General features: G+C 39.8%; 1 protein-coding gene and 1 long non-coding RNA gene across 2 annotated transcripts in view; one reads left to right on the top strand and one right to left on the bottom strand.

The window, feature by feature from the left end:
• The first annotated feature begins 745 nt into the window (after positions 1-745).
• LOC109144930 lies at positions 746-18,311 on the top strand. Its single transcript, XR_002045985.2, has 4 exons — positions 746-854; positions 14,119-14,320; positions 16,564-16,624; positions 17,972-18,311. It is a non-coding gene; the product is annotated as an uncharacterized LOC109144930 (long non-coding RNA).
• The window catches only part of SEL1L3 (SEL1L family member 3), a 36,002-nt gene continuing 24,857 nt past the window's right edge, over positions 12,097-23,241 (bottom strand). Inside the window, exons 17-24 of the mRNA XM_039551476.1 lie at positions 22,442-22,525; positions 20,110-20,200; positions 19,916-20,000; positions 18,070-18,179; positions 16,640-16,767; positions 14,792-14,894; positions 14,625-14,697; positions 12,097-13,360 (exon numbers count right to left, since the gene is read on the bottom strand). Coding sequence (XP_039407410.1) covers positions 13,194-13,360; positions 14,625-14,697; positions 14,792-14,894; positions 16,640-16,767; positions 18,070-18,179; positions 19,916-20,000; positions 20,110-20,200; positions 22,442-22,525 — 841 coding nt within the window. The 3' untranslated portion in view covers positions 12,097-13,193. The remainder of the gene's footprint in view (positions 13,361-14,624; positions 14,698-14,791; positions 14,895-16,639; positions 16,768-18,069; positions 18,180-19,915; positions 20,001-20,109; positions 20,201-22,441; positions 22,526-23,241) is intronic.

Genomic DNA, 23,241 nt, shown 5'->3' with positions numbered 1-23,241 from the left:
ATGGAGGAGACCTCCCTCCCTCTGCACGCCAGCAGCCAGGCCACCTCACCTTGGGTATGCACACACATGGAGGGGTGCTGATGTGTGCAAGCACTTCAGGTGGGTACACTTAGGACAGACGTCTGCAGCTGGAAGAATGACCCATGTGGGAAAGCAACCAGACACCAGCGGCTATAAAGCTGAGATATTACAGCTAGGAAAACAACACTGCTGACACCGGTAACTGAAAAAGAGTCTGGGAGATTAATTGTGTGGGTCATTCAAGGCCATCATTAGTCCCTCCAGAGAATGAGAGGTCTGGTTCTTGGTGAATTTGGAGATTCTGATTAAGTGGTCTTCTACTGCTGCAATGAGCTGCCCTGTGATGGATACGAATATTGCCTGAGAACACCACAAATAGCCTTCCGCTATTAGTAAAATTACTTCTTACCAAGTCATATTAAGTTACCCCTCCTGGATGTGAGTCAGAGGTATAATACCTGAGAGGCAACTGCTAAAGCTGTTAAGATGTCTTGACCATGTGTAACAGGTGATTTGAATAAATTACATTGAGCCATAGCTTAGTGTAAAGCTTATGAGCTTTCTTCACCATGTGCAGCAGTACCTTGCCAGGGGAGGCTTGTCACACTGTACTGGCAGGAATGTTTGAAGCTACACTTACTCAGCCTCTGTAACTTTTAATTAAAACCCAGTTTTAGGACACCCCATTGGGTAATTTTTGAGCAAGAATAATTAATGAGATGTTCGGTCAATGAAAATGTTTCCACAGAGACACTATAGACATCATCACAGAAGGTGTTTTGGGGGTCAAAAACTCAAGGTGGAAGGACCACTCAGCCAGATCATCCACAAAGGTAAAACATAACCCCTCGGTGTGTTAGTGCATTTGTAGGGCAGTGAATATTTGGGAGATGTGGTAGGATACAGTAGCCAGGTCTGTTCCTCTGGGGTAGTCCCCATACTCACCCCATCAATGTGGTGGAGCTGTAGGGTCTTGAGGACACCCTGGTTCTTGGGGGGTTGGACACCAGGCATGGGGGCTGGCTCAGGCACAGGGCAGAATGTAGAAGGAGATCAGTTCAGTCATAGATTTAAGCCAAAATGTCAGATAGATGAGTTTTTTACAAAATGCTCTGTTCCTCAGTAGACAGTGAACACTTACTGCTTTCACATCAAATTTAGCATTTAAAAGGCTTAGAAGCCTTTTAAAATCAACAAGGGAGACAGGATGGCAGAATTCCTGTAGCGTACATAGAGCATCTTCAACAAAGCAAACTCTGCTTAATGGAGACTATCACAGAGCTGAGAATGGATTTCACATCTAACCAGTAGAAAGGGCCATTTCAGCACCATCTATTGACATGTCCTGGCAATTCTCCTAGTTTCAAATCCCAGAGGAATTAAAAATTGCCTCACCTGGGCCAGGTGCCTTGTGCACCTCAGGCAGAGGCATTTACTTCAGTCTCTGTAGGGCACAATTTTCAAAGCCTACCTCTGCCTGAATGTGCATGTTGTATGACAGGCAGTTCTTAGTCTTAGGCCTGCAAATGACTAGTAGGATAACTGGTGCTGGGTAAGATATCGCAAGCAGTCAAAATGTTGTTTATTTTTAAATAATCACATGTATTTCCATATGTGGAAAAAAGAAAATTAAGTAGAAATGAAAAATAATGAAGTAGTCCTCAAAATGTTACTTTATACCTATTGGATTACAAGCAAATGCCATTCAAGACAAGCTGGAAAACTTTTCTTTCTGCTAAAAGTTTCAAGCAGCTTTTCATCTCAAAAAGCATGAGAATAATTATCCTAGAGAAATAAAGTATCTGAAATAACTAAATCAAGGTTCCTGGGGCACAGCTGGGGAGGCTTAAAAGCAAAATAAAGTTATTGAAAACAGCTGAAAAGTGACTGAAGAAAAACAGCTTTTGCTAGGAGCAGTCAGCTTCAGGCTTGCTGGTATGAGCCAGAAGCAGCTCTGTGTTTGTGTGCCTGGAGTTTTGCTCATGGTAGGCAGGGCTGCTCCTGGAGACACATAGTCTGAGACTGTGGCTGTTTACTGAGGAGGTAAGTGTTCAAATTTATTATAATTTGGTATATGTTACTTGGTCTGAACCCACAGTATTATAGCGGGAAGGAGCAAGGTTTCTATTCAGAGTATTTTCTTGAACCAGAGGAGATGTGGGGGAAGGAATTTTTTTTTCTTGGGGCATGTCAACAATGTTCTGAAGGATGTACTCATTGAGGATATTTTTGTTGATTTTTATTGCAGTAGTGTTATTCTTTTCTTTCTCTTCCCGAGTCATGAGCTAACTTGCATGGAGGTTTTGAATGCAGTCAAAACTTGCTCTGCTGGCTGTGTGGTGGGCATGATGGGAAAATACCAGCTGATTCTTTATTATGTCTGTAGGAGAGAAAAACATCCAGTCTTTCTGCAAAAATATCCCATTTCTATCAGAAACTGTCCTGCTGGTTGTGTATGATATTTCCTCTGAAGTCAAATGTTCAAGGGCACAATCTAATTCTTCACTTTTTTTATCGGTGGGACACAAGCCTTGAGGATACGCAGTTATGTGTGCTTCCAGAAAACAGAGGTCTTGAAGGAGGACACTGAGAGAGTGATTCTATGTTCTGATTCTAAGGGAGGTAAAATAAATGTCTTGTAATGTAGGTTATGCACCTCACGAGTTTACACCACCTGTGCCAATTAATGTATGCTGGTGTGGACTACCCTTCAGTGGCTGAGATGTATTCTGGGGTTGGTGGCACAGAAGCTTTGGCAAAGTATGGAAAATTTATAGGGTATAAGCAGCAGACCACAGTCCAGCCATGTCCTGGACCAGTTATGGATGTTCAAAGTCTAGATGCTTCCTGTGGCATTGCCACCCAACATCAGCAATCTAACACAGCTTATGAACTTGAGCTGCGTTCAAGAACTTGCAGTCTGGACTTCACCCAGAGCCTGAGAGGGAACAGTTATCTCCTCACTAAAGAGCAGAGGTCAACTTTCTAATAGCATCTGGGATAGTCCTTGCAAGGATGATTCATTCTTGAAGTACTCGGTCTTGACTTATGCTACACATAAGCTTCTAGGGGAATATTCTAAGCTCTTCTGTGCTGTTATAAACAAAGTCACTGTAATTATCAGAGAAATGCAACCAAGACCCAGAGAACTGCTCTTTTCTTTCTGTATAGAAGAGTGATGGAGACTTTAAAAGGCTTTGGAATACTCTCAGGACTCCAGTGACTGTAGGGTTTGGTGTTTTCTGTATGTCCTTGTTCCTTTTATTTTTCCATTGCTTCAATTTACTCACAGTCAAACAAAAATGGCTTTCTTTTACAGTTAGCCTCAATTTACAGCACAAAACTCTGGGTTTGTTTGTTGTGCTGCTTTTGGCTGAGTTAATTTTCTTTACAGTAGCTGGTATGGGGTCATGTTTTGGATTTTTGCAGAAAACAGTGTTAATAATATGGAAATTGCATTATTGCCAAGCAGTGCCTACACAGCATAAAAGCCTTTTCTGCTCCCTACCCCATCCCACCAGCGAGGAAGCTGGGGGTGCACAATGAGTTGAGAGGTCACACAGCTGGGACAGCTGACCCCAACTGACCCAAGGGAGATTCCATCATACTGAGCACATACAGCTGGGGGAAGAAGGAAAGGGAGACATTTGGAGGGATGATGTTTGTCTTGCCGAGTCACTGTTATATGTGATGGAGCCCTGCTGTCCCGGGGATGTCTGAACACCTCCCTGCCCATGGGAAGCATGAAAGAATTCCTTGTTTTGCTTTGCCTGTATGCATGACTTTTGCTTTACCTGTTAAACTGTCTTTATCTCAACACACAAGTTTCTTCACTTTTATTCTTTCAATTTTCTCCTCTCATCCTGGAGGACTGTGTGTGAACGAGTGGCTGTGTGGGGCTTAGTCACCTCCTGGGGTTAACCCATATCATGTGTCAAGGAGATCAAGGGTGAGATAAATATCTAAAATATTTTAGATCAATTATTCTTTAGTGAAGGAGCATTAATATTGTGTATCTTCAAAAACTGCATCTTGAACTTCTTTGTCCTAGGCGTGTGTTTGTTAACACTAGTGTAAGCATTTAAATGTTTGAAAGCAAACCCTTTCATTGGATTAAGTGAAAGAATCAATTGCAGGTATCTTACACATTTGCAGAAGGGGCCTTCATTAAACCCAGACTCCCATCATCACCCTTTCAAATAGTTCTGGAATTATATGAGGCAGGTACACAAAGCACAGGGTAGATATCTAAATTTCTGCTTTCATCTGCAAGTGGTGGTGGCGGCATAAGTGGGTTCCTGGGGAATTTTAATGTTACTGTTTTTGTAGGCAGAGTTATGGCCATCAAAATTATTTCATCTGAAGGAGGGATTTTTTTTTTTTTTTTTTTAATGCACATACCCTTAACATGCATTTAATGGCATCAGAGAAGAATCTAAATATTCCTGGCATAATGGCATTAGGGCACAAGTTAAATAGGCAGGGGAGGCGGCAGTGGTTTGCAGGCTAATCTGGTGCTTTCTTGTTTTCTGCCTCTTTCTTGCTAACTGAATTATCACATGCGATACCAAAGCTCTCTTGGAAAGGTGCATAGGGTATTTTATTATTAGAAACCACCTTGTTCAGCATTTCAATCTGTCATATCAACAACAGAGTGTAACCAACTCTGTCATAAACTATTCCTCTGTGGGGCTGATAGTATCCAAGTACCAAGGATATCCTATGCATTGGCACTGGATATTCAAGATATGAAAAAGAAGCTTTTTAAACTCCTTTTAACATTTCAAAGACACAGAGGGTATGTTTGCAGAGCACACTAATGTAGTGCCATGCAGGATAGATGAATTTGCCCTAGGAGAGCCCAAAAAACAGGCTGGGCAGCAACACTGCTGCCTGATAGCCTCTGACCCCTGGCACAAAGAGCTCATGCCTGCACTCACCATGGTTATCGCTGCATGGCTGTCACTCCTCTGGTGGATTTCGGCCTCTGTAAGGACATGCTTTTAATCAGTGTAGGTTTACTATTTAATCACTTTTAATCCTCTTAATTTGAATTGGGTATCTGAAGAATGTGGCAATTACTCTAGGCTTTGAAATATTTGGATTCATGTCTCTACTTTATGGCAGCTTTTCAGGTCAGTAAAATAACTCTTAAATACTGGCCTATTAGTGTTTCTGAAGGCTGCTGGTGATTTTATAAAAAACTTACTGATTGGGGTCAGGCACAGCTGATTAGTAAAGGCTTAAAAAGATGCAGAGGAAAAATTTCTAATCACAGAATGGGTAAGGTTGGAAGAGACTAAATTTGGTTTGTTATATGGTCCAAGCTCCGTGCTCAGGCAGGGTCATCCTAGAGTACCTGGTGCAGGATTACATTCAGACAGTTCTTGAATATCTCCATTGACAGAAATTCCAAGACCTCTCTGGGCAACCTGTTCCAGTACTCTGTCATCCACAGAGTAAAGAAGTTCTTCCTCATGTCCAGGTAGCACTTCCTGGGCATCAGTTTCTGCCTGTTGCCTCTTGTCCTGTTGCTTGGCACCACTGAGCAGAGCCTGGCTCCATCCTCCTGACACCCTCCCTTCAGATACTGACAGACATTGATGAGGTCCCTTCTCAGCTGTGTCTTCTTGAGGCTGAACTGACCCAGCTCACTCAGCCTGTCCTCCTAACAGAGGTGTTCCAGCCCCTTAATCATCCTCACAGCCCTCTGCTGGACCTGTTCCAGGAGCTCCATGTCCCTCTTGTACTGAGGAGCCCAGAACTGGACACAGTGCTCCAGGTGCACCTCACCAGGGCTGAGTAGAGGGGCAGGATCACCTCCTTCAATCTGTTGGCAATGTTTAATGCACCCCAGGGTACCATTGGCCCTCTTGGCCACAAGGGCACTGCTGGTTCATGGACTGCTTGTTGTCCACCAGGATCCCCAGGTCTTTCTCTACAGAGCTGCTCTCCAGCACGTCAGCCCCCAGTCTGTGCTGGTGCATGGGGTTATTCTTCCCCAGGTGCAGGACCCTGTATTTTCCTTTGTTGAATTTTAGATGGTTCTTCTCTCCCCATCTCTCCAGCCTGTCAAGGCAAGAGACGGTGTTGAAAGCCTTGCTGAAGTTGAGGTAGAAAACATCCTCTTCTTTCCCTTCATCCATCCAGGTAGCTGTTTCATCACAGAAGGCAAGCAGGTTGGCCAAGCATGATTTATCTTAAGTGAGTCCATGCTGACTATTCCTGATCACCTTCGTGTCATCCATGTGGATAGAGATGGCCTCCAGAATGAGGTGCTCCATCATTTCTCCAGGGACTGAGGTGAGGCTGACTGGCTGGTAGTTTCCTGGGTCCTCCTCCTTGTCCTTTTTGAAGACTGGGGTGATGTTTGCTTTCTTGCAGTCCTCAGACACCTCTCCTGACCTCTATGACCTTTCAAACATGACCATAAGCAGCCTTGCTATGGTGTCTGCCAGCTCTCTCAGCACTCATGGATGTGTTCTGTCAGGGCCCATGGACTTGTTGATGTCAGGTTTACCTGGGTAACCTGGTAAACCTGTAACTCATTTTTCCTTGACCAAGGAAAATCTTCTTTCCATCATTCCCTCACCCTGGTCTCATGGGTCAGAGATTCCTGAGGGCTGGTCTTGTCAGTGAAGGCTGATGCAAAGAAGGTGTTAGGTAACTCTGCTTTCTTTGCATGCTTTGTTACTTAAGTCCCCCTCCATTTAGTGACAGGCCCACATCATCCTTTGCTTTTCCTTTTGTTATTGATGTATTTGAAGAAGCTTTTATTTTCCTTGACATCCTTGGCCAGATTTAATATCAGATGGGCCTTGGCCTTCCTGGTCTCAGTCCTATTTACTCTGAAAATATCCCTGTATTCATTCAGAGTGGCTCAACCCTGCTTCCATCTCAAGTGTGTTTCCTGCTTACACTTGAGTAATGACAGGAGTTCTTTAAACATCCACATAGGTCTCTTCACACCCTTGCCTGACTTCTTGCTCATTGGGATGCACTGTTCTTGAGTCTGGAGGAAGTGATCCTTGAATATCACCCAGCTCTCTAGTGCCTGTTTCCATGGGTTTCTTCTTGGAAGATCCTTGAAGAGGCTGAAGTTAGCTCTCGTGATGTCTGTGGTTGCAACCTTGCTTCCTGCCCCATTTCGTCTTTGCCCGATACTGAACTCCTAATCTCATGGCCACTGCAGCCAAAGCTGCCCCCAGCCTTCACATCTCCAACCTTGGAGGCCTTCCCTGTTTGTTAGCATGAGGTTGAGAAGCACACTATTCCTTGTGGGATGCTCCACTACCTGTGTCAGGAAGTTGTCATCAGTGCTTTCCAGGAACCTCCTGGACAGACTGTTTGTGGTTTGCTCTGTTGCTCCTCCAGCTGATGTCAGTGTAGCTAAACTCACTCACAAGAACCAGTGCTTGTGATTTTGAGCCTACTTACAGCTGCCAGTAGAAGGCCTCACCCACTTCCTTCTCCTGATCAGGCTGCCTGATTCTGTACAACTTCTAACATTTGTTTAATGAACTAGCCTAGAGTTTTCTGCATTAGAGTAAGTGTATCTGGGTTTCCCCTACTGTTATTATAACCAACTGAACTGCAAAGGTTAACTTGTTTTCTGGGACTAGCATACTGTATTTTTATTGGAAAGGCTGTCTATGTGCAACTGGACCTGGCTTGGAAGAGCAATGCAGCACTCATGAGAGAGAGGAGCCTCTAAACCTTGCCACCTAGGTAGAAGACAGAGTTGATATGGGACAAGGAGGCAGGGACAGTGTTATTGCCACTACAAACTCTGCAGAGCAGAAGGGGAAAACTACAATTTGGTCTTCGTGAAACAAGATAAAACATGAATGGAGGCTTTAATTTCTCATTCCAGTTAAGTCAGTACTGGTGTGTTTTGGAAAAGCTGTGTTCTACAAACACGTGCCAAGCACACCTCTCTCAAGAAAGCAAGCCTTCAAACCAGCTCTGAACACAGTGGGCCTGCTGGAAGGCTCACACTGATAAACAGGCTGGTGAAATTGGAAGGACTAATCTCAGCTGTTGCTTGGGGGTGGAATGGAGCTTCATGGCCTGTAAGAGAGGCAAACAGTCTTGGTTTGTCTGCACAACTAAACTGAACAAGGTCTGGAGGATATGCTTAGGCACTGGGTCGTGATTATCTCAGCTATTTGGGGGTGTGCTGCTTGACCTAGCTCAAGCCCATTTGAGAAGAATCCTCCTAGACAATGGCTGGGCACCATTTGGGGACTTTATGGACCAAGACTGGTCCCAAGAAGCAGCAGATGAGGTAAATGGGTTCACAGGAAGGGTTTAACTCATCACAAAGACAGCAGAGCTTGACCTTGGTTAGTTTATTAATACAAATCTATCTAGGGAGATTTGCTTATAACTTGCAGAATTACTTGCTGTGTAAATCCATTACTCAGGCCATGCTGTAATGAACAGATAGATAATGCCAAGCAAGTATCTCAGTTCCTGCCTTGGCAGACTGTCAAAAAAGGGTGCTAGGTTTGCTAATGGACTTGTGCTTTTTTCTGTTCACCTGGCAGAACCGATAAGAGCAAATGGCAATGCTGTGCATTAGAAGCTATCTAGACAGTTCATGAGTGATTAAGAAGGGGTCAGTGCAGACAAACAAAAGAAACAACAGAAATCAGAAAATGCAGACTGGGAAGGGAAGCAAGGTCAACAAATACGTTAGCAGAAAGATCACTGAACACAGTTATAAACAAACTTGTTACAGCCAGTTTTCTTCTAAGGCGTTATTAACATGCCCAAAGGTGGATGGGTATCTGATAGCACTTGTCAAACAACCCAAGTCCCTGAAGTCAACAGGCACTCAGCATTGTTGGTGCAATTTCAGTTTGGAACATTGGTGCTTCAGAATATCTGATCTGCTGCAGGTGATTCGGTTTCTGCTCAGTTGTGTTTCTTGGGGTTTTTTCTCGTTTACTTTAACTGGTACATAAGCATATACTGCAATAATGCAAGTGATCTTTTCCTTTCCATTTTGGTTACTCATTTCCCCATATCTGGTCTGATTTTGATGCTCACTGATCTGTATGTGGCTGCTTTTACACAGACACTACTTTGGCCTAGACTCATTGTTACTTTCCTTACTGCAAATATAATTTAGTCTCCTGGCATAGGAATTAGGTATTTAGATAAATATCGAGGCTGTGCTGCATTTCCAACACACCTATATTCCAGATGCTGGGTTTTTTTAATTTACAATTTTCTGTTGATTATTCAGGGATTATTCCTGTCACCTACATCTTAGAAGACAGCATAGGAAATTGCTCCATGCTCAGATTCCCTTTGACATTCTCTAGTTTTCTTACCCTTGGGCTTTTTCTTAAAGAATCCAGCCTTTTGTTTTCTTCCTACATCCCAGTCTTTTAATCCAGTTCACACATTTATGGCAGGAAGGAGAGGGTGTAGGGATGGAATTCCTCTGACAAAGCTTATTCAACTTGTTTCATACCTTTGTGCTACCTTTCATCCACGATAAGGATCAACAGCCAGTGTTAAATAGTCCATTAGTCAATGGGGGCAGCTTACACAGACAAGAATCTGCTATAAATCAATTCTCCTCACAGATAATCCATGTTTCACATGCGGTTTTTAAAGATCATCTATGCTTTTCCAGTAGCTCAAACACAAAAATACCGGCAAGGGGTATGTTTATAACATGTAATCAGCATACCAGGACTAATTCGCAAGTATTGTCCCCTCTATCACAAAGTAAGATTTCTATTGCAAGGTCTTCATATGGAACTTTAAGTCTCTCCTCATGCCTATTTATTGGAATGCAAAGCTCTTCACTCTATGGTCTGGGAAGCAACACCATGCAGTCAGTGGTCAGTTGCCCACATATGGATGCCCCCCACCTTCAGTGCTGTCCTGCTACTACCACACTGTGCAATTCAGAGCTGAACAAACTTTTCAGCATAGTTGCAAATTCTCTCATAACTGGTTTGAATTGTTTCCTTCATAAACCTGTAGTTAAGTACTCAGAACTGCTCAACATTGACTTCTTATTTTTAGCTTATCTTCACCTGATTCTTCCTTCTTCCCATGGCACTTTGATACATTGCATGTAGCAACTTCTCTCCCTTGTCACTGTCTGTAAGACAAATTCATTTAGCTGGTGTAAACTGCATTCATTTCAGATAATTTGGCACCTACTTTTTAAATAACCCCTCCAAAATTCCTTGTTGTCTGTACTAGAGATGATTCTGAGCTGAACCAAGGGAGATCAAAAAGTGGTCATCACTTACACACTGCCTTATGCGTGACCTGTGTTGTTCAGATGGCTGGACTTCTATCAAATACATGTAAACAAAGTATATAGGGCATTTTAGCTCTACAACTGTGATTTATTATTTCCTTATTCCCACCCTGAACACTCAGCATGGGCTGCGGAAACAATAAACTTCGGTGACCATGTTTCAATTTAAGAAAAATAATTTTTGATACAGCAACTCTTTTCCCCTTTTCTCCCTGCTTTCCTTGTGGGTGTCGTAGAACTATGTAGCTGCTTTGCTTAAATAACCATTCTTTCTCTCTGGGAATTGGTTGATTCTCTAGGTTGTCAAGTAATAGCCCCCTGGATCTTATGAGAAGTGAAGGATAATAATGTAACTGTTATTATTTTAGCCTTCAGGATTGCCAGTTTGTTGTGAAGAGTTGCTTATCTTAACATACTTTGGTACAACTTCTGATGTAATAGGTAACAATAAACAAAGATGGAACTATTAACTGCTGGTGTCATGAAATATATTGCAGCTTCAGCAATTGCCTTCTGAAATACAGATGTGAAATCGTGTTTCTGACAGAACTCTTCAAATTAGTTAATTACTAGAGTTCAGAACATGGGCTTTAGAGAGGAAAACAGAGTGAGCCTGAGTGCTAACGCTTAACTCTGACCTGTATGTACACAATCTAAACCACTGCTGCTCTGAGAACTCCTGGATTGCAACACATGGGTTGCAATCACATCACCACTGACAAACTCTCATGGGATTAATATTTCACCAGGGGCTTCAGTTTTGCTACATGTGACATTTGTAGCAAAATACACCTTTCACATGTGGCTAATTATAAGCAAGATTTGTCTTAAGCATGTCCACATAGTTTTTTGTGAATATCTAACTGTGCACGTCATTTGGTACCTAACCTAACACCATGCCTACATTGGGACATTTGTCTACTTGTCTTCAAGGGCTACACTTGACTTTCTGCAATGCTTCTGTGTTTACCGTCTAAACCTGCTCCAGTTTTAATAGAGGTGCACAGTTTTCTTTTATTAGGTGATAAAAATACAGTTGAGAGGGCTCTTGAAATAGCCATATCTTTGCGTTAAGGAATTTGATATAGTTAAATTTAGCTGCATACATTTTTGCAACTCAAAATAGACTCAAAAATAATGGGGACCATTTGCAATGGATATCAAAAACACATAATCTAGCCCCAGTGAGTACAACAGTTTAGTATGTAAAAGTCAGGCTCCTTTGTAACACATTAAAATACCAACCTATACATAGAACAAAATATGTATCTACAACTGTACTGAGAACAAAAAGTACTCCTTGCACAGTTCTTGATCAAATAAATAAAAAACTCATTAACGTGGCACATAATTTACTTTCTCAGTGGGAGGGGGAGGAGCTTCAACATCTTCATTTTTATTTCATGACTTGTCAATGGAACCACTGCCTCAAAGCATCAACTCTTAATACTTTTGAGTTTTCAGGTTTCTGCAAGTGAAACGTGTCCCGATGATATGTGTGTATAGACATTTATATAGAAATATAAAAATCTCTCTTGAAGGTCAGAGCTTTTTTTCCTTTTAAATGATTCCTTTCTTACTGAAACCTCCCATGTCTTGCTTGAAAAACGAAACTGTTACAGGTTTTCTCTGTGAGAAGACTGTATTCTTCAATGAAAGTAAAAGCTGATTGTCTCATTTGAAGCTAAGAAAACAGGCATGTAAATAATAATCTTGAGAGATTGCAACAGCAGGATACTATTTCATCAAAGAGGTGCCTTAAAAGAAATTCCTCCACATACAGCTTGAATTAGAAAAATATTTTTATTTATAAGAGTAAATAATGTAGTGCAATGCGAGTGGATTTAACCCTCGGTAATGCATAGATTGATGCAATTTATAGTCTGTGATCTACATCATTTTGCAGAGGTGCCTGCACACCTGTTGTAAAGGTTAGACCTTCCCTACAGCCACTTTACAGACAGCTTTAAATCAGATAAAAGGCATTTGCACTCCATACATGTTATCCATATTTCCCATCCAACATTTATCAAATAAACTGTCACTTAACTAGGTGTCTTTTAGCATTACTGTAGAACATGAAATAAATCCTTGCTAGTGTTATCTGTGGAAGAATCCAAAACCAAATTTCTGTTCACTTTGTGGCCCCTGATCACACTTATTCTTTTATTTACTCATTAGGGGAGCTCCTTTCTCTAATCAGTGGCTCTTGGTAGGAAGGGAAACATTTTGTTGTGTCCACCAGGGAACTGTGGATGCTTGTAAAACTTTGACTAAAACTTAGCCAGCAGCACTAATATGTTATGATCATATTGCAAATATTCCTGGTATGTTTTCTTTCAAAACAAAATGCTTTTCACATTAAAAAATTAGCATGGAATATAAAATGCCAAAAACCTCATTGTTACCATTGCATGTACTGAAGTCCTGACTGGTTTCCATGGAACTGTTGGTGACTGGGTTTTGCTTTTATGTAATTTCCATGATTCAAACTTGGAATTTCATCACTAAATAAGCTAAAATGTGGTAAAAGTAATTTAATAAGAGATTAGACATGTAAATAGAACTTCATTAAAACCTGTAGGATGTTTGCTTATTTTTCAATTAGGCAAAGACTTTGCAGGTTTCCTTCCAGGTCCTTCCATGACATACAGTATGATCACGTGTTGGGTATAGTGAGAGAATCTGCATCATCTGTTTGGAGTTAAAAAAATTATAGGGACAGTTTTCCTCTGCAGTGGAGAAGTCAGATCAGTGAACTTCCCTACAACTTCAGCTGTTGGCCTGCATTATTAATGCCATGTACAGGGTTGGTTGCCAGTTCTTAGATTCGCAGTTGTTCATATCCCACCTTCCCAATGGATGTCAAGAAAACTACACTTCAGCTTGTAACAAGAGGATTCTGAGGGTTTGACTCCTGCTGTGATAAATCATTCGAAAGAGTAGGTTCATCTTGCTGTAATCTGGTAGCATGCTCGTTATCATTCACTAAGGAAGAAGGGACGTCATCTGACAATGGTTCTGATCTTCTTCCAGCAGAATTATGGGCTTCAGAAAAACATCAAAAGAAATTATTTTAAAAACCCCACTGTGTCTAGGGAGTCTATTAATTAATATTTAAATATTATGTGGATGTAAAATTACATATAAAGATAATATTCAAAGGTTTGGAAATACTGAAAGAAAAATATCTATAACTATATACTTTATACATATGTTGTGTGATTTCCAAGTAACATAAATTAATAGCTAGTAAGAAAACAAAGCAGGCTTTCAGAATTATTTCCATATTCAGCATATTATTCACAGTTACATGTCTTAATTCAAATAATATTTTCAGATTTAATGGTATTGGGTTTTTGACAACCTACGCCTATAGGAAATAAATGTGAAAGTAATTTTTTTGGTGTTTTGTTATGGAAATACATCAGAACCTTGTTTTCTGACATACACTTAAGTTGCCTACTGGGGTTAAAACACAACATCAAAAAATGTATGTAGTGGAAGAAATTCTTTTTATAACTGGTAATATTCACTTCACAATTTCCTGATCAAGTCTTGTGATCTGAAATGAAATGCTTGATTGAAGCAGGAAATGCTTTTTAAATGATGATTCATTATTTTTCATGTGATGGTAGGGGTTTTCTCCCCTTTCCTCAGCAATGTAGTTTTGTCTTTGATATCTCTTTCAATATGGTAGAAAACATGATGGCACTTTTAACAGACTGAAGTCAGGCACTTGATCTTCTATTTGTTAATGTTCTTTGTGCCATCAAAAGAGACAGAGCCAAACTTTCTGTTTTAAGACAGGAGGAGGAGTCTGCAACTCCTGACTGCATCTATTTCCTGATTCTGTTACTGGTGTGAAGAATCTGAACTGACTCTTCTTAAGTTACTCCAATGTACCAGCTCTTGGAACCTCACTTCTTCTCCCACCTTGCATCTGAAGTGATCCAGTCATATCAAACAGGCAAGACACTTTGATTGCATATTGCAGAGACTACATAGGTAATCAAACTCATAATTCCTGTAATAATACTGCATGTTGAGAGATGGGGAACAATCTCATGCAGTTAATATTTTTATTAAGAATCTCCTTTATCAAGGGAAATTTTTCAGAAACCAATGGGTTTAAAGTTATGCCTTTCTTCATCTACCCCTTCTTAATGATAAAAAAGTTACTTGTGTGTCAAAGAAGCTACTGCTCAGAGATACTTCTATCACATCTAGAATTCAGCTTTTATAGTTGATGGTCTTATTGAAATAAAAAGATCACTCCTCTTTCTTCAGTTTTACTATGACCCATACTTACCAGATAAAGACTGAAAAGACTGCACTGCAAATGCAACAAGAATAGATAAAAGAAAGGTTCCCATGAAGTAGATCTGTGACAGGAATTTTAAAAACAGAGTTAGAGCAGTGCAAAGCCAAGGTCATGTTCCAAATGAACTGTGCATGTAATAAAGGAGCACTACATACCAGAGTAGAGTGTAAAACATTGTTCCAGAGAACTCTCATGTAAAAATAAAGCAATGCTAATGAACATGGACTGATTGATTCTTGGTTACTATTATTCCAGCACCTACAACAAGAACATTAAAACAACCAATTAATCCTCCTCCACAATTTTGTGGCATCAATCATCTGGGAATCTCAAGTGTGTTTGTGGAACCAGTAAGCCAGAAAAACAAACAAATATCATCATCCCTATCTCACAGATGGTGAAGTAAAAATTCAGAAAAATGCCATCTTAAACTTATTAAGTACAGAATACCTTACCCTAGAAGTGTATTTTTTATTTTCTTACTAGTCAACAATGGGTCTAAGCATCCAGGCTATACGTGCAAAGCAGTCACAGTTCAAGTTCTAAGTAATGTGAGTTAACAGCAGAAGGACTTGATTTAAAATTAGACGTACAAAATTTAGTTGTCCACACAGAATGCTGGTGCTAAACGTCCTTTAAGAGACAATGCATATGACAGAATGAAGTCCAAGCTTGAAGAGTGTTCTAGCTGACTAGCACAAGGTCCCTACCTCCTGTGGGGTGAGCTGAGCAGCTTTCTCAGTCCATCAAATAGGACTTCACTTACTAGGGGAGTTTAGACAGCTAAATCACAGGCACCTATTTTAAGCTTCAATTGATTCTTTTCTACAAAGCTAAGGAGGGAGTGGTGGGGTACCTATATCGATATATACATTTTCTATATAAATTTTGTTATAAATATACATATAATTTAGTTATTAAGTCATAGATTGTGTACATGTGTATATATACATATATATCAATACATAAAAGTACGTGCCCTTTTGGACAAAAGTGTATGGTGGTGGGAAAATCCTTCAGAACTGTCAACTCTGGAATTACTCTCACAGCAATGCAGGACTGGATTCAGCCCAAGTGAAGGCAGAATTCAAACTCAAGTTTACAATCCCAGATAGTCCAGAACCCCTATGTATCTGACTGGTAGTTTCACGTGGAGAGGAAGTAATTTAGGGTACAAGTTCAGGCTAACTGCAGTGAAGAGCAATTTCAACAGATTGTTGGTGAATAGACAAATGAGGTTTTTATGCTGGTATCATCTCCACTTTTGTGGGGTCACACAACACTTGGTAGCAAAACAGATGATAAACCACTAACTCTTGATTCACAGCCTTGTGTATTAACCATTATCTCCTCCTTCTTTGAATATTTGAAAGGCAATTCCACAAGTTCACCAAATATTGTGCAGGCTTTGTATTCCCACTGTGCTTTCCAACACCTGTTGCTTAACCTGGGTAAAGGAAACCCATGTTCTGTAGTGGAACCCGAGCACAGTAGGTGGTTTGTGCATGAATAGTGCTGGCACAGGTTGTTCAGGCAGCAGACCTGTAAAGCTTCTCCGGTGTCTAATATTCTGTGCCACAATATCTGTGCCAGGCTGGAACATATTTGCAGAATCAATAGCAAAGATTGCTATTATCCCAGTTACATATTTTTAAATTCTGTGTTATATTATGCTACATTTATAACTGAAATTCTGGTTTGTACTGCACACAAATTGCCAGCGCCTAACTTAGGAACTTAAATATATTTGAACTGAAAAAGACCTCCCTGATTATTGAATCTAGTCCCTGCTATTTCAGGGAACCACATATAATCAGGTCTCTTTAACAGGCATAAACTGAAATATATTTAGGGAATTTAAGAATTTCAAGTATGTTGACCTTAACCTGCCTTAAATCATAAAAGTGAACAAAGTTAATAATTACAGGATTTGCTGCCCTCCAGAGGAAATGCTACTCACATGGAAAACCAGAAAATGCTGATTAAAGGTAAAAAAGACTCACCTGTAATACAGTTCCTGAAGAAGTGATGTATTACTAGAATGCAATGCTTGATCAATTTCCAAGTGATCCAGAATGTAGGAAGGTATGGAGTTGCCCTCTTCTATGACAAGGGCCAGATTAAAGAAACCCTAACAGTAAAAAAACCATGCATTGCTGTTCAAACATTCAATTTTTGTATCTGTATTTAAGCACCAAGTATCTGAATAATTGTAACTGTCTTCCCTAAATTTGTTTAGTATAATGTGATATTCACCGAATAATTATGAGAGCCCTTTCTCCGAAGGGCTTTCAGTGTACTGAAAAGTACAGTGTACCTGTACTCAGGTAAACACTGAAAATGCAAAAGAAGCATTCAGATGTTGTGACACTGTTTTCTTAGCTCGTATCTTTTTCCAGATGGTTTTTTTCTTATTTTTAGTTATTCTTTAAGCACAGTCACCGTATCAAACTGTAACATTTTATCTCCTAGGGAAATACAGACTGAAAGCAGAAATTGATTTCTGTTCTGTTACTGTTCAATTCCCCTTCACCTAGCTCTACAGATCAACAGCATCTGAATAGAGAAATTGAGAGCAGAAGTCTCCTCCAGACAATTTAAGTCCTTAATTTTACGGTTCTGCCTATTTGCACAAGTCTTAGGCAACCCTGTGTCTCTTCAGAGTCATGAAGATGAACACACAAGACATCTTCCACAATTCCCCATCACTTTGACTTTCATACTTTAAAGTAACTATTCATGCATCCCTTCTTTCCTTTGCTAGTTTAGCAGTAATGTTTTGTCCCAATAACCTCAAAACAGAACCCACCTATGCTACCTCTGATAAGTTCACACACAAGCCATGGTCTGGGGATATTGCCATAGGGACAGGGCAAACAGAATATTGCACCCGGGAAACTTCAGGAGGGCTTGAGAACAGGAAACTCAGTTGTGAAACAGTCCATGTCTTTAATTATTCTTTAATTATAAAATTAATGTGTATTCTTTAATTATAAAACATTTTAAGATGAAACCTTTGTTAGCGAGCAAAATTCACCCTGGGATTCACTCAATATACCAAGGGAAATGGACCAGTCTTCTTTTTTATATCCTAAAATGGCAGAGGATAGGACTGGAATACAACCCAGCAGTCTATTAGTTCTTCCTCTTGCAAAAATACCAAGGTCATAACTGAGTCAATTGTGCCAAGGTAAGGTAGCACTGCAGTAGGCCATTTAGCTTACAAAGCAGCCTAATTCTAGGACCACTAATCTCTGCTAAGTTTATCGTCTATTATGAAACAGCAACTACTGACTCACAGGGTATATTGAAATAATTGTAACTTATTCTTGCAGGTTCCTTTGGTACAGATGAGGCCAAGCAGAAGAACGAGTCACAGCTAAATTCCCAGACTGTTCTACACTATGATGTTTTGCCACAACTGCAGACCCACCTGTGAATCTCCCTCCAAGGCAGCCTGTGCATACATCCGCATGGAGAGCTCAAGGTCTTTAGACTGGTTCTGGTAACCATAGTAGTAGAAATCGCCCATCTTCAAATAAGCTGTGGAAGAAATGAGCAGAAGATCATTTAGACTATTTGTAGCAATAGAATTAACCAACTATTAATGTGATGGAGAAGTTAATAGTAATTCTATTTAAAGCACAATATTAAAAAACAAACACACTCGTCCTCTCTGGTTGTCTCTGTGGCTACTTTATATCAGCCTCCCACTGAAAATACTGATCCTGGATGAAATCTCTCATTGTTTCTCTTTAATGAATTTAGTGAATGACATTGCCTTTACAAAAACTGAGACTTAAGAGTCTCTATATTGCATTCCTTCTTCACTTGCTGAATCTGTCTTTGGGCAACCTGAAGCCTTATTAGTTAGATTAGCCCTACTAAGTTAAAGAGGCTTAAAACCATGCCATTTATGTGTTTGCTCTGTACCCGACACTATGGTGGCTGAACCTTCCCCAAAAGTTAGAGAACATTGCTGCTGATAATTTTATTAGTTTCAAATCCAACTCAGCCCTGGACAATGGTAGGGATACAGTTTTCCTGGTCTAGAAGGAAGCGATGCCCAGCAAATATTTTACAAACGTCTTTCTGGGACATTGTACAGTAATGAAATGCATCAAAAGAGAGGGCATTGACCCAGACAGGAGCAAGCATGATGTTGCACTAATCTGTGCTAATGAATTTAAAAACTCCTATGACTGTGTCTACATTTATCTGACCTAAGCTTTCCTCAAACGGTTTGAAACTCTTCTATACTTTGCCTTGTGCGTCTATAGCAGCTACCTAGAAATCCCACATGTTTTTACAGTGGACTGAAATGGAATGACATTCCCATCCTATGAGTCTGACCTTCAAAAGTTTTTCTAATGTAAGATCGTACCAGTGGATCTACCAAAGGGTCAACCAAGCTACACCTTGCTAAGGTGTCTACAAGCTCCTCAGGAAAGCCAACAGTGTTTGTCAGCTCCTGTGGCTTCAGGCTATATCCACGTGCTATTCAGTTTCCACACATTTAAATGCTCCACACTATGTATTTATTTAAATAGCATGAATTATTTTTACACTCCACTTTTCCACAAGAATGTTACAAATTACTTCAATGTTCTTGTGAGACAATCAGATATTTTCAAATATTCAGTAAAGCTTTCAGAGGCACCAAAATGACTTAGCTATTGAAGTCATAGATGTAGTAGAATTTAAGGCCTGAGGAATGTAACTTATTTGCAAACAGACCTTTTTTTTTTAACAGAGAATCCTTTAGTTCTCCAAGGTAAGCTCAACCAATGTTGATAAACTCTGTACCCTAAGAGAAAAACTAGTAATAAATTAGATAAGGAATCCCTTAGCCTTTATTAGTTTCTCATGACTCAATTATGATATGGAAGTATATTTGCTTTTGGATTTTCCCTTTGATAAACCAAACAGCATGAGCTCCTAGAGTCTACTGCTTTTTTTCCTTAAACTTTCAGTCAACTGCTTAGACTCCTAAATATCTAGCCCTTCCTCAGGACTTAGCTTTTTTATTTTATTTTATTAAAATTTTATCCATTTAATGTCATAAAAAGGAAATTTTTGGAAAACGTGTGCTGAAATACAACACTTTAATCACCTTTTCTCTCCTGATATTCCTATCAAAACATGAAAAAGGAAATGTATGATTAGCAGGAATTAATCTTCCCTCAAGTTGCTTACTCACATAGAAGTTGTGACAAACACAGTTTTTGAAATTTTAAAAAAAGTAAAATTAAAATTCAGGAAGAATTCCTTATACATACCAAATGACGGAGCATTGACTTGAGAAACAGAGAAATTGTAGTATCTCCAGACACAATCAGTTGCTAGGTATTTTCTTGCTAGGTCCTATAAAGAAAAGAATTGATTCATTCATATCTCAGGTAAGAGACTAGGATCACATGATTATTAACAAGTGCTCCTTTAAGGATAATGAGTTGTGAATACATTTACTCACTGGTCTTTCTTCACAGATGTGTGCTAAATTTGACTGTGACACTTCAATCCCAGTTTCAGCTGCTAAAATATAATGCAGCAGAGCTTCATGCCTAATGTTAGATAAAATAAATGAATGAAAAACCTTACAAAAATAACATGCATTTTAGTTACAGTTAAAAAAACCCCAAAAGGACTAAATTAATTTATAAAATTGCCTACAAGCAAAATTTTGGTACAAAGTTTAAGAGCAAGAGGCTGGGAAACCCGTGCAACAGCGACATGTAGAGGCAATCCTTGGTGTAACCAGCCATGCTGGATCTTGTGAATTTGCAGCCTTTTCCCTCTTGCATTGAAGCTCGACTGGCTCCAGTGTGCATTTACTGTAAGTGCCAGACTGATGGGAAAGAAGATCTGATACTAAGCCCAATTCTCTATTATAATGTTTCAGATAAAATATTCTTAAAAGACTCTACTTAAAAAAAAAATCTGCAATTAACTTAGCTGTGTATGTATCTGTCTAACATTGATCTGAGTGTTTCTTTGGTACGCTTTACCTGTTATTTATGTGACTTGTTTTTTCTTGTCTTTTTAGACTGAGCTTTTTGAAACAGGATTTGTCTCTCCATATACTTGAATGTATGACTAGAACAACAGTCTCTGTCCCTCTAAGGACTCTATGCATCTCACTGACTGTAAAGCAAGTAGTAAAATTTAATACTATGTTTGCAGTATAGCAATTCAGTATTCTGATACTAGACAAGAGCGCCCCCCATGTTCTCTGCCACTCATCTACTCTATAATATGAAGACTGTGCATGCAAAATTAAGAGGAAGTCTTTAAAATCATGTGTGTAGTTTCAAAATCCCAAGATAATAAAAAAACCCACTTGGTGTACTTTTTTCCTTCTGAAGTTTCCTATTAAAGACTAATGATGCCAATGATTTTCTCCACAACACAAAGGCAAAACTATGGCAAGTTTCAGGGTTCAGTGGCTTGTTTAACTGGAAGCACATATGGTCAAATATACATTTGACTTCAAGAGTAGCTGCTTAAGCAAAGCAACTTTAAATCAAATTGTGAAAGTTGTCCTTACAGAACTAGCAGGTGTAACCTCCTGTTATCCAGCTGTTTCTGCATGATTACAAATTATTCCTTGTACTTTCCCTGTGAAAACATCTAGTGAAAGAGAGACCTGGGACTACAGAAGGAGTTCAGGGGAAAGCGGGGAAATCGGTTCATCTGATCCTTAAGTCTCAAAGGGCAACTAAGAAAAGAAATTACATTTACGACATTTAAATCATTCTTTGAAGATCAAACTACCATGACAGAGAGATGTGTGAAACGTGTCTGCAAACAATGACTGAAGAACACATATTACTTGGTCTGACTGGCAGTGCAATAATTCACACCTATGCAACTTACACCCTGGCATTTCAAGTAGGACTCCAGCAGATTTTCCCTCCTAGCTGTTGAGCCCAGACTTTCTGGAATCTTAATGCTCTGTCATCTACCTGTGAAATGCAAAGTGAGCTGGGCAAAGTCACAGGCTTGCACAACAGAACACGCTACAAAAACGTCAACATATTTTTTCAGTGTTGAAAAGTGAGCTCAGGTCTAAGGAGAAATGTCTGTGATGGACTGAGTAAAAAAAGACACTTCTTCCAGGAATGCATTACTCCAGAACGGTCCACTGAAAGTTTCTTGTAGATCTCCTTAGCCTGAAGCACTAATTCAGTACTTACAGGGGGAAGCTGCAGGACAAATGAGCCATTGTTTTAATCACATATGACAGTCTGATGTTTGCACACACAGTATCTGATGCTCATGCCTACAGAGGCTGCAAAGGTGGAGCATTAACCTGGACACTATTTTGAAACCTCTTGACAGGCTCATTGGATATTACAGCCTCCTATTATGCTTACACAAAAGATACTACTAACCATTCACAGAAAAACGAATAAATCTAATCCAGCAGCCTGAGTTTTCATGACACAGAATTATACAGAAGAGAAAAAGCAACGTATGAGATTTTTAACACAGAGAATAGTAGAAGTGAAAGGTGTTCCTCTGGTTAATCCAGTGCACGTTATACAAATATTATGGGATGAGAACCACAGACAGTTGATACAACTATTCCACACTAAAAACTCCTTTTCATTTCATTCTGTCAGAGCTGTTGAATTCCATTTTGGGTCAACTCCTCCTTCCCTTTATCTCAATGGATGTTTTGCAACTGATTTCTGTAGTGCTACTACTTTTTTTTTCTTTGAGATGATCACCTATTATTAATTATTTTATCTTGCTATAAAGTAAGTGAAAAATAGAAAATAAAGAGAACAGAAGAAACATACCATGAAAGTTCCAGATAAGCATTGAGAGCTTTTCTGATTACATGACCTAAGTAGCCATTCTTCTCTGCAATGTGTTTTGCCCAGCTGTGGAATAGAACAAACAAAAAATGAATGGTTGTGCTCCAGTAATGTTATCCCAACTCACGCAGATTCCAAGAACACAAAAGGATATGGGATCACCCTCTGACTTCTTCTATAAGACAAATTATGGAATTTAACAGTAGTCACTGCATCAATCCTGTAACAATTGACTGAGAACATGAAGTCCATTCATCTCTATGAGTGTATTAGAGGCATCCTATGTTTTTTTCGCAGCAATGTTTTTTTCAGAAAACAAATGTAAATTAATAGGTGCTATCAATAATTATCTTCCTATTTTTTGATACAAAATGCCAATTCTACCACGTCAGGAGACTGATATTTTTTGAAAATAAAAAAAAGCAAGCCTTTGTTAGATACAACCTCTCAAGAGTTGTTTGATACAATCTCTCCGAGTTTTTCTGGACATGGACAGCAGCTCCACCACAGGAAGCGTAGAGGATGAGCATGCCCTTATCCAGCAGTATTGTCAGACGCTGGGAGGAGAGTCACCTGTGAGTCAGCCACAGAGCCCTGCTCAGATACTCAAGTCAGTGGAGAAGGAAGAGCGGGGAGAGTTGGAGCGTATCATTGCTGACCTTGAGGAAGAGCAAAGGAGTCTGCAGATAGAATACGAGCAACTAAAGGAGCAACATTTTCGGAGAGGAATAAACCCTCTTGCATCACCTCCTGACTCCGTTGTGTCACCTCAGCATGCTTCT

The sequence above is a fragment of the Corvus cornix genome, chromosome 4 (genome assembly GCF_000738735.6).
Source record: "Corvus cornix cornix isolate S_Up_H32 chromosome 4, ASM73873v5, whole genome shotgun sequence".
NCBI classification, from domain to species: Eukaryota; Metazoa; Chordata; class Aves; order Passeriformes; family Corvidae; genus Corvus; species Corvus cornix.
The sequence above is the reverse complement of the archived record's forward strand: the minus strand, read 5'-3'. Positions and strand labels throughout refer to the sequence as shown.